General features: G+C 40.6%; 1 protein-coding gene across 2 annotated transcripts; it reads left to right on the forward strand.

Annotated features, from left to right (window-relative positions):
- Nucleotides 1-548: 548 nt before the first annotated feature.
- Nucleotides 549-11,782, forward strand: tefb (TEF transcription factor, PAR bZIP family member b). Of its 2 annotated transcripts, none has more exons than XM_067477775.1 (4): nucleotides 549-795; nucleotides 6,315-6,824; nucleotides 7,440-7,657; nucleotides 8,102-11,782. In XM_067477775.1, the coding sequence occupies exons 1-4, from the start codon at nucleotides 690-692 to the stop codon at nucleotides 8,315-8,317; spliced, it is 1,050 nt and encodes a 349-aa protein (XP_067333876.1). In that variant the 5' UTR covers nucleotides 549-689; the 3' UTR covers nucleotides 8,318-11,782. The 2 variants fall into 2 exon arrangements, with proteins under 2 accessions (XP_067333876.1, XP_067333875.1); XM_067477774.1 differs by lacking the exon at nucleotides 549-795 and adding an exon at nucleotides 5,256-5,603.
- The last annotated feature ends 469 nt before the right edge of the window (nucleotides 11,783-12,251 follow it).

Consider the following 12,251-nt stretch of genomic DNA (forward strand, 5'->3'; position numbering starts at 1 on the left):
TCCTCCTACTGTACAGAGTCATGCATGTTGTATAATTGGCCCTGAGATAAACTGGAGACTTGTCCAGGGTGTAACCTGCTTTTTGTGTTAAATGTCCAAGATAGTCCAAGTAAAACTGGACTAACTGGACTAAATACTAAACTGGACTTTAGTAGTTATTTATTAGGTCTAGCTACCTAATAAACTGCCAATTGAGAGTCATGTTGATAAAAATACTAAAGTACTTTTATGTGACAGGACTTAATAATATATAAATATATGATACTTTTTTTTTTTCAGGGGGTTGCATGTGCCATACTATCTGTGCATTACTCGATGACGTCAGTAGATGGCAGCTAGCCTCGAGCCTGCTCTGGCTCGCACGTGCTGCCGTGCATGGAGAGGCGTGTGCGCGGCTGTACTGGATTGTTGTTGTCTTCCAGCAGAGCCCGCCCTCCTGCTTTCTCAGTGGTTCTGCGGTGTGACCGACAAGCTCACACTGATCTGTTGTCCAATCAGCGGCGTCAGGGGGCGTGACCGTCCCTGCTCCTTATCATACGAGTTGTTGGGACACATGCTGGAGTCCCCGTGATGTGATCTGCTGCAAAGTTCGTCAGAAGTGACAAAAGTCAGAGCTGGGACCAGGTACTGTCACAGTGTAAGAGTTCCTCACTCCGTTGGTCTCGTATTTCAAACGGAATCAGTTCATCATGTCAACAGCAAATCAGATCGTCTGTGAAGACAGGACCGATGTCCCCGATCTCCTCAAGTGTTTGGCGGACTATCCTTTCTCCCTCTCCGCCTTTGAGGACACCGGTAGGAATATTTGTTCAGATTTGTCTGATTGAAACTTATCAAAGCCGATATGCATGTTGTTTCACATGTACTTTTGGTACATGACAGTTACGGTGTTATCAGTAAGAGGTGTAAGTACATTTCTTCAAGTACTTTGTTGTTCACTGAGCCCATGACACGTTACCACAAAATTCTTCCGGAGAGCTGGCGCTGAGTGTCTCGCGTAGGGATACACCTGGTGGGTAGGCTGGGCTTTGATCCTGCAGACATCTGCGTCCCTTCCTGCTGCTCTACCCATGAGCTACCAGCACATGTAGTACTTATTTACCTTGAGGATACATACTCCACACTACTCTGTGTGTGACTGTACTTTTCCAGACAGGATTTATACACATAAAATACTTTTGGATACTATGTCATTGTATATTACAAATGAAAATTCACAGTATGTGAATGACCAGTTCCATTAAAAGTCATCAGACAGTGGCCTTGATGCTGCTTTAGGTGACATTCAATTACCAGTTTACTAGATAACTTGGCTGAAACTAGTGCACAAATTCTCCATCATGATGGTTTTTGTACTGCATCATATAGAGAGCGTTTTTTTTTTTAGCTCAGTAATAGAAATATCATGATATGTCATGAAATAATAGTTTTGCTGGATACACATAGTAAATTGGCAGCCAAGTGTTCTACAGAACTACTTTGCAAGAGAAATGCAGGACTTTGTGTTTGAGGTCTTTTCAACCATCTAAAAAACCCTCACAAGCCCTGAATAGAATGGATTTAAATGTTGTTTGGTCTTTTCCGAATAAAGTCCCTCAACACGTTAATGGCTGTAGGCTAAGGAGATTGAGGTTGTGTGTTGATGTTCACCCTGTTGCATGGTCAAGTCTGCTGGTCTGATGACTCAGAACTTACAGAGGTAAGTTGCATTGTGTCAGAAGACTGTTGGAGTCGTTTCTCTGGTTAGTCACAACACAGCACCTTGTAGCTGATGCAATAACACTGAAACAGTTCTCACACAGGGTGTGATCACGTAAGTTTCTTTGTGCAATATTTTTCAAATATACTTTCTTTCTTAGATCTTGTTTTTTGGTAATTTAGTTGTTATTGAAGAGTTGACAGTATATGACAGAGCAAAGATGAGAGGGAAATGAGCATGGATGCCATGGACCAAATGTTCCTAGATTGGATCACTAGGGCAGGAGGATGCACACTAGGAAAAGAATCCTCACTTTCTAACTGACCTGTACTCTTGTTACGCTTTGTCCAATTATTGACAGAAACATGTTTGTTTTGGTCTTTTGTCATGATATCTGCATAGACTGGAAATTAATCTGGTCACTGGCTACAGTGCGACAGATATTTCAATGGATTAACTCTCACAGTGGCTGAGTGAAAGCGCCCAACATTATAACATTATGGTCTGCCAGTATATTTCGAGGCTGTTTTTGTGATTAATGTCCTGATTAACCTATTACTTGCTATGCCCACATGGACAAGTTACCAAACAGCACTCCTACAGAAAGTGAGGGCTGTTTTGACAATAAAGGAATATGCTTAGTTTACTGTGTATGATGACTTTTTCCACTCCTAAATTTTCCTTTTGCAGATTTTTATATTTTGTTCTGTGTATGCAAATCTGGTCAGAAGAGTGTATGTTTACTGTTGGGGGCAACAGGTGAAGGGACAGTTCAGCTCTGCAGCCTTGAGACCCTAACGGACAAAGCTGGGATTTAGATTGAGTATGTATGAAGCTGTTTGAATGGACCGAAATATAGTTTTTGCCTTCAAAATGTTCTCATATGTCACTGGACATAAGATACTGTTATATTAGGAAAAGCTCACTGGAGGTAAAAATATCATTTGCAAAACTGTGATGGGTTTGGTGCTATTACTTTAGAGTGGCAACTGATAAATAGGCTGCCATATTTGCAGCTTGAGTTGACACATTTATTAATTAATGAATCATGTCATGGCATGTGATGTGCATATTTTTATAGTACATATCAAAACACGAAGCAATAATTACTGTTTATCTTTCAAGCATAATTAAATCTGCATGACAGCTACATTTGTGTGAGATTATCTTGCTACCACAACTTTATTAGACACTTGCATTTGTTGGAAAACATGTAAAAAGTTTATGGGCTTTAAAAAAACCCATAAATTAAACTTTGACATCTCCAGACTGACAGGTTTGCTGCTTTGTTTGTTATGCGTGCTAATAATATGACGTGACACCGATAGGTCACCTTGCCTGTGACCTGTCTGCAATTATTCTTTAGCATGATAATAACATATTCTCTTGGAAACACCCTAAAATTTCTCACTCAGTTTGTCCTTGTATTTTTTTGACTTATATGGAATTATTTGAGCAGCTTATTTAGCAAAATCATGTCATAATGTAGAGAATAGAATTATATGTCCTTTCTGCTCAGCATTAATTTATTTTATTCTTAAAACCAAACAAAGAGCGATCTGTTATGGAAAAAGAACTAATTGTTACAACATTCTTTATGTCCGATTATGTCTAACGGGGAGTAAAGCTGAGGAGAGAGAAGTTTGAGCCCTTATTTGCCCTCGAGGTGCTTGTCAAGCATACTGCGTTTCTTCATCACGCACCTCATTTTATGAAACAGCTACTCAAGTTTTAGAGAGGACACTGAAATAATACTGCTGGATGTGCTCCAAATAATAGATTTAATCTTAATGCAGTTTCACATAAAACCTCATTCATCCTGAAACAAAAGTTGGACCACAAGGCCCCTCCAGTCTGAGCTGAAAATACATTATCCATCACAATGAGTGGACAGTAGGGGGCACTGACAAGTGTCATAAGGTCTTTGCATTCCACAATAAGCAGACTTTCTTTTTATCCATAAGCTCTACAGGATATTTAACAAGTAACCTGAGTTATTGACTTTGTATTCTGTGAAATGTGTGCACGGGTACACGTGAGATAGCTTGAGTCTCAAACTATCTACCAGTTCTATACTGCAAATAGGAAAACATGCCTTGTTTAATTGCATTTTCGCAATGTTATTCGTAAATACTAGCAAATGCACTAACGATTCAACATTTTTAGCTATCACCAATATACAGATGTGACATTTTATGTATTTCTTAATACTGAGAAACTCTTGTTTAGTTGGGTTTCTTATGTTTGTATCTTCTACCGAAGGAATTTACAATACACTGACTTCAGTATTTGTCAAATCTAATTTGCAAATCCCTACTCTGAGTTTATGAGCAGACGGCGTGCACAGCGTTGTTGTGCTTACTGTAGTGAGCTACCAAGGCAACTGCAGCGGTTGAGCGGCAGGACTCACTGGTTATTGCACCATTATTTCGATAAGAGGAAATAGCTAAACGTGCAGCTTTAAGTCTGGTCTCCACTTCTCACTCCGCCTCAAACGGCGGCTCCAGCTATGTTGCACATAGTTTGCCGTGTTGTTCCTACGGACGTGTATTGAAAACATCTGAGATTAGTCGTGAAGGTGTGGTTTTGTGCGGTTTGAACATCGTGTTCCTGAACCCAAACATCCTGCTACAGGGAGCGCGAGTCTCTCGCGCGTGCATGGTGTCGTGCACTAGCAGCGCCTGAACTGAAACGTGATGTTGACACTGATAGATGTTTGAGTTTTAGGCGGTTACTTAAAAACGTAGCTCAATAAATATAAACGATACCACATGGGCATTATTATGTTTTCCAATGGGACACAAAAATAGTGTTAAATTACATTTACCACATTGAAAAAAAATTTTCACCTGTTTAATTTTCCTGTCTTTGTCCTTTACTGCATGTTATTGCCTTTTGAATTATTCTATAATAATAATGTTAATATTATTATTTAAAATTATTAAAAACAGTGAGTACCTTTTATCTGGAGAGAAAGTGAACGCTTTTTTAAAATGTCTTTATTCCCGGTTTTGCGCGTGCTCGCTTACAGCTCGCCTTGGCCCGCACGTGCAGAGTATTTGAAGCCACGCCCCTCGACAGATTGTACTTTCACGTGAGAAGGGTGGAGGCGGGAGGCACGTGTTTGGCCACGAGTAAGTGGAGACGGCCAGATGCAATGGAAACTGTCTGCAGAAGCAGCGCGCGTGTTATTATTTTTTTTTGTTGTATTTTTCTTTTCCTTAGTGGGTGCTGACTTGCAATTTAATCTGTGGCAATGACCCAGAGTGTGTGCACGTATGGTTTTCTGCACAGTGTCCCAGCAGTTCACCTAGCACGTCTTACTCAAAACATTTTGTCACGTCTTCCACACACGGACTCTGTGCATCAAAGACCCAAACTCCATGTTGACTACTTGCAGCCGATGAGCAGAACCACACAGTCAAGCTGCCATTTGCTGCGCGCATTAACAGTAACACATATGCATATGGATGGCAGTTACAGCACTGACAGCCAATCAGGTCATACTATCCTCGACTGGGCGGGGCATGTTGCTCATGAATATCCAATGAGCGCGCTCGACGTCCACAGAGAACAACTGGCTCGTGTTTTGCTGCTTTCCCGTTTCACAGTGTTGTCAAACGGACCTGAGCAAAACATTTTGGTGTTGAAACAAGAGAAGAACCGCGTTACGTTTGTTTCTGCTGTTTCCTGGTGGAGGGAAGCAGCTCTCGATAACGTCTGGAACATCGCCCTGGTCTGCGCGGATCTTGTGCGGGAACAATGCCCGGTGAAGCCGCGGTGGCAGTGGCACTGAAGCCCAGCGATACAGTCGGTACAGCGGCTCCGCAGAAATCCTTTCCTTTTGTCATAAAAAAGATTATGGACATCCCCCCACCCAATATCCTAGATGAAGGCGACGAGGGTAAGATTTAAATAGCGAGCGTTGTGTGTTTCCCAATTTGTTTCTTCGTGAATTAATTGTCGTCAGTTAAGCCCCTATAATCGTACATGTGATGTCCAAGGGCTGTTAATTCTAGTTGACGGACATTGTGCTGAGATAAGGGGGGAGGGGGGGTGTTGGGGGGCGCCATATGTTGCACGGAGCCAGTTTGATACGAAGCCGCGAGGAAACAAAAAAGAACAAAAAGTTCCAAGTCCTGTCTGCTGCTCCTCGAGCAGCGCACCCAGACTGGAAAGACCCTTAAAGACTAAGACACTGCTTGGCTTTCTGTTCAACACGATCATTGTGTGTCATGTGCTCCATAGTTTTGTGTCTTGAGTTGGATGTGTTGAACAAGTAGGAGACACTTATTTATTTGTTATTATTGCCACGTTAGAATTCCTCCTTCCTCTGAATCAAATTTCTGCCTTTTGATTCGTTTAGGCATCCACTTGTTTCTCTCAAACTCTTTGGTTGTAACCCACCTTGGTTTGCCCCTTGTTTTTGCCAGATGCCACCATACAACCTCTGAACACCTGCTTGACACCCTGTGTGTGTTGTGTTAGTGTGCATGTCTGGAACATTGTAAATGGATCCCTGAAGTCACGTGTGCACAAAAAAAAACCCTTTCACACACAGCAAATGACAATTTAGGTTTCATTTAATTCACAGTTCATCTTGTCTTCATTGCAGAAATGGAAAAAGAGAAGTTGTGCTCCTCTGAGGACATGGAGGGAGGGGGGGCTGGTGTAGCCAGCGCTGGTGCCGGTTCAAGAGGAAGTGGTGGTGGTGCCGGAGGGGTTTCTGCCTCCTTAACTCCAGCCATATGGGAGAAGACCATTCCCTATGACGGGGAGACCTTCCACTTGGAGTACATGGACCTGGATGAATTCCTCCTGGAGAATGGGATCCCAGTGAGCCTGGAGGAAGAGGAGCTACAGAGGACTCTGGGCTCTGTGGAGAAAGGAGGCAAATCCATCCCCAAGGTTACTGCTACAACTACTACACCCGCTGCTGCTGATGCAGGAAGTGTCTCTTCCTTAGCATCTTCCTCCGCCACCTCTACTTACACCTCAGATCCAGAGGAACCAGTGACAGTCACTACCTTACAACCGGCCGAGATGGAAGAGGAGGAAGAAAAAGAAGAGGAATCTTTGCCTGAAGAAGCAACAGCAGTAGTGGAAGTAAAGAAAGAGAAAACTGGTGAGTACTTTAAATCATGGATTCTCAATCCTGTCGCTCAAGGACCCGGTTTGTTTTTGAACGACCCCTGCACTGGGGTAGGGCAGAGCAGGATTGACAACCCCTGCTTTAAATTATGGCGGGATTTGGACAGCTGACATGATTCTTGTACAGGGTTTATTAACCTTTTAGTGTTATAAAATTTCCCATTACAACTAAAAAACAGTTAATTGTCATTCAGATTATAAGTTGTGTATGTAGATAGTAAATAGTAGACCCTGATACATGCTACAGAATTCGTTTGAGCTGCTATAGTCTTTGACCTGTACATGCTGGTGTAACAGACAAAAAGACACACAGACAAAACATTGACCTTTGAGCCCACACCACAGCTTTTTATGTTTAAAACATGGTGAGCATGAAAGCCCACTGCAAATTGAAACAAACTAAAAGGGGGCCCTGGCAATGTTCTGTTGAAAAAACCCAACCCACATGTTGAAAAAAACAAGCTCTGCTATAATCAGTTAGTTGTACAATGAGTTGTATGTTTTCGGTTTAATTACAATGTCCTCAATCTTGTTTTACTGGTATGGCCTCTCTTAGATCCACACTTACCTTTTTTCTTTATAACCACAGATCACAACGCTACAGAACGTAACACACCCTCTCCCATCGACCCAGAAGCAATCGAGGTGGACATCAACTTCCAGCCTGATCCCACAGACTTGGTTCTGTCCAGTGTGCCGGGGGGAGAGCTGTTCAACCCACGCAAACACAAGTTCTCTGAGGAGGAGTTGAAACCACAGCCTATGATTAAAAAGGCCAAGAAAGTGTTTGTACCTGATGAACAGAAGGTAGGCAGATTTTAGGCGAATGTGAAGATACTTTTACTCAAAGGTCCTGAAATGTGTGGTGGAAAAATTATGAATATTCAAGAAATATAAGGTGAATGAATATGTTTGAATGTTCATGCATCACGTGTTGGTCAGTACTCCTCATCGGCTTCATGAAAACACTACAGGGAATTGAGAAGAAAGCTGTTTGTACCTTTTAGTATAGTTTAGAGAAAAATGATATTTATTAACCACTGACTGAGAAATCTGACAGAGCTTGATGTTGTTTCAGGGGCTTGACATGGAAAATTAAAAAGAGCTCACTCTATGTTGTGGTCAATCTCGGTAAAGATTAACACAAACAGAATGATGACTTGTGGGTGACAAATCAGGACATCTTCTACAAGTAGTGTAGGTCATGTACAGTTTGTTTTTCTACAGGTTCACTTACTCTTTTCTCCCCAGGATGATAAATACTGGTCCAGGAGAAAGAAGAACAACATGGCAGCAAAGCGTTCCCGTGATGCACGGCGGCTGAAGGAGAACCAGATCACAGTACGCGCCTCCTTCCTAGAGCGGGAAAATGATGCACTGAGGCAGCAAGTGGCTGAGCTGAGGAAAGACTGCGGTCGCTGCAAGAATATCCTGGCCCGGTATGAAGCTAAGTATGGCCCACTGTAAAGAACCCAGAATAAAATTGGAGCAGCACCAATGAGACAAAAGCAGAACTCCCTTCAGAATTCAACACAGACACAAACACCAAGGGAATCTAAATTTGCACTGTTGTCTTTGCTGAACTCCAGTCACTGTGTCCAGCTCCAGTTTTCTAACATGATACTGCAGTTTTGGATACACACTGGCAGGCAGAGAGGAAGGATGGGAGCTGTGGTCACAGGAAGGCCTGTGGAGAGCGCCTGGCTCCTACACTCAGAGAGGAGAAGAATGACTGCGGATACACCCATGGTCAAACACACATGGAAAATATGGTCGATCTCAAGAAAGTCAGGAGGTTTGAAAAGAGCAGGCTGGTAGACGAGATCCACAGGCTTTTAAATTTCACACAGGTCAGATTTTATCACTGCACAGCACTTCTTCATAGTGGACCAAAGCATGAGTAACAATAGCCGTGGTGTAGAGTGGTGCACACTCGCAGTCCCTCATTTTTCCTTGTGTAGCGCTAATGTTTTTGTTTGTACTTCCTTTAAAATCCGCCTTGAGGCTCAAAAGAACTTGTGGCAGCACAGGAGAGCGATAGGAGGAGGAGACATATTTACAGAGGTACTTCCAGCCTGAACAGAGGAGTTTTTTAGTTGGTTCATCCAGTCAATGTTCTTCCCTCCTGTAAACCCACATGCACGTTTGTGTGCACAGAAGTGCAGTTTAAAAAAATAAAAATGTATATGTAGTCACCTCCCTGCACCACATAGATATGTGTGTATCAGTGTGTAATCCATTTTTGCACTTTTCCTAAAAAAAATTGTGGTGGCAGGTCTACCTTTCTTACATAGTAGCTTATAAGGAAAATCAAAATGCATGACCCACAAGTTAATGCTACTGCAGTTTGTTTTCCTTTTCTACTAACCTGAGATCAGCTCATGGAGCCTCACACAAAAATTTATTAAAGAAGAAAGACTTTGGGTTGATTTAATAGATGATTTTATAAATGGAGAAATAGTTTTTCCGTACAGACTAAGGCAAATGTTTGATGTTTAGGGTCCTCACTAGTGGTGGGGTATCTTCACATGTAGGGATGTTTATTTTACTGCACGCTGCAAGTAGAGGGTGCTAGACCCACTGTCTGCCTGCTCACTGTGCAGCAATGGCTGGATTGATCCTTTTTGTTTTTAATTCACCAGGCCCAAAGGTGACTGCTTAATCCTGTAAATACAAGATTGTCTCACAGTCTTTATTTCCTGAGATGGGGATTCTGACTGTGTCTTTATTAATCCCACACTATTCCTTGTATTTGCCAAATAGTCAATGAGTGCTGTAATTATTCTGATGTAATAATGCATCTGTTGATTGTTATGTACAACATTATGCCAGATAATTATATTTCCTTTGAGTAATAATACTTATAATGAAACCAATGACTAAGCAGGGAATTCAATGGGTAAACTGTGCTTTTGGATGTGTGTTTTAAAAGCAGAACTATATACTTATATGGTATTTCTCATATATATATATATATATATATATATATATATATATATATATATATATATATATATATATATATATATATATATATATATATATATATATATATATATATATATATATATATATATATATATATATATATATAAAATATAATATAATCTCACAAATTACAGGGCACACGCTTATTTACCTCATCCAACACGTCCTTTTTGAATGATTGAACAGTTCAGTACAGAGCAGTGTTAAATTAAAGCACATGTAAAGCAGCTTAGTTCCATTTGGCAGAACTTTGAATCTGAGTCGATACATTGAGTTCTTTTTGCCAGAGTGGCTGTTTCTAAATTAGTAATCACATTACAGACTGTTAGGAGACGCTGAAGCTCAAGCATCTTTGGCTGATGCAGATTTTGTCGTCAGTCAGCTTGTCCTCATAATTGAAAATAAATGTGGCAATAATCCTTTGTTATGTAATGCTTGTTCAATTTCAGTGATGATGTTGTATGTAAAACTGCTATGACGTACTTAGTAGAAATGCCCCAAAGTCATTTGTGCTTCCAGTTTAGATCCTCTTGTAGTCTAGGATCCTTATGCATGACACCCTGTAAAGTTGCATTCTTTTCTTCTGGAATATTTTACACCAAGTGTACTTATGTCTGTAAACCATCACTTAAAAGCAGATATGTGTTTTGAATGGGTGGCTTGATGGTTTGTCAAAAGAAAAAGCAGAACGTCTTTGCTGTGAGGTCCTGTGTTTATGACTTGCAAAATAGCGCCACCTATCCTTGTGCAGCTAGTCCTTGACCTTGGGGCAAACAGCTGAAATCAGCATCTTTTGATCACTGTGTGGATTGTTTTCTATTTACTAAAGATGGATCTATATCTAGATAACACTGGATCAGTCAGTAATTTTGTGTTTTATTGATAGTTTCTGTGCTCGTTTCAGTTTACTAATGGCGTAATGTAACAGACATTTCCTAGCACTGACATTCAAATTTGACATTGACTGCATTGTGCTTTTTAGACGTCAATGTATTTGATGAATGCAAACTTTTAGTTATTTTTGTAACTACATTTAATATGCTCTGCATAAGTATGACTAAAGGTACTAGCAAACACAACCTTTTTAGAAGACAATACATCCAAGATCATTTATAGGACAGCATACAGTATGTAGCAAACTTTTTATTTTATTTTATTTTATTTTTTTATGCAAAGCACCTCATGAAACTAGCTTGAACTTGTTGCTTGTTAATTCTTCACTTCTACTGATGCCAATCTTTAACTTTTACAGGAAAAGAAAAAAGCAACAGCAGTTTATACCTACAGATGGAAACTTACAGATGGAGCTGTTTTCTGTTTGTTCTTTTGAGGTTACTTATTACATATTTTACATGTTCGCTTAAACATATCAACAAAAATTGCTCCTTGGTAAACAAACAATAAACCTCCAAGATTTCTGCTTAACATTAAGCTTTCTCAGGTGTAAGAACATTTGGTGTTAAAATGGTAATTGACTTGTCCAGAGTGAGACATTCTATTAGAGAATAACAGATACATCTGGGCAAAGAAATCAAAACCTGCTGCAGGTTTGCAAGTTCAAATGTTATTCAGTAATAAAAATAAGTTGTACAGTTCAGTACAATACAGTTGTACTTTACCTGCAGATGGCACAAGTGCAGAAGTGCTGCTGTTTCGTTGAGAGCAAATGAACACTTGTGTTGTTTTCATGCTTTTCTGAAGCTAGACACTGGTTTTAGGTGCTTTGCCTCATTGACACTATGTCCTTGTTTACTATTCAAACTAGCAAGAAGCCACTATCAAAAAACATTTCTTGAAGTGTTTGTGGTATTTTGCTTTATTTTCTCTTTTTTATTAAACATGTTTTTGTTGGGTGTTTTTCTATTGTCCTAACTAAAGATTCTGCATTACAGTTTCCTAACTGTATCTTGTATCATGCATATAAAATAAATTGGAATATAATGACGTGGTCTCTGAGTTTTGACCTTGCCTAAATCATTGAGCAGCTGCAGCAGCTCCAACACGCACACTGGCGCTGAGAGACAAAGATGCAACAGTTAACAAAGGATGCACAGTGTGTTAGACAAATGTCGAAATTATCCTCTTTCTTGTTGCACATGTATAAATGTCTAATGTCCTGAGTCTACACTCAAAATGTGATTTTTATTATTTTTTTCTTCCATACGCCTAGTTGTTTTTCACTGTCCCTTTGTTGCCTTGGTCCTGCTGCTCATCAGTATTCCAGAGGAGTAGGAGATGTTGCGTAATGATCACATCGACACACAGGGGAGCAGCGTTGCATAACAGCAGCAGCAGCCTCAAAGACTAGTGGGATGGGTGTGTGTGTCTGTGAAGGAGGGAGAAAGGGAAGCAAAAAGAGGGACTCTGGGAACCTGGAGGGGGCATGAGAAAAGGAAAGGATCAGGTGCCTGAA

Source organism: Channa argus, chromosome 15 (genome assembly GCF_033026475.1).
Source record: "Channa argus isolate prfri chromosome 15, Channa argus male v1.0, whole genome shotgun sequence".
Taxonomy (NCBI): Eukaryota; Metazoa; Chordata; class Actinopteri; order Anabantiformes; family Channidae; genus Channa; species Channa argus.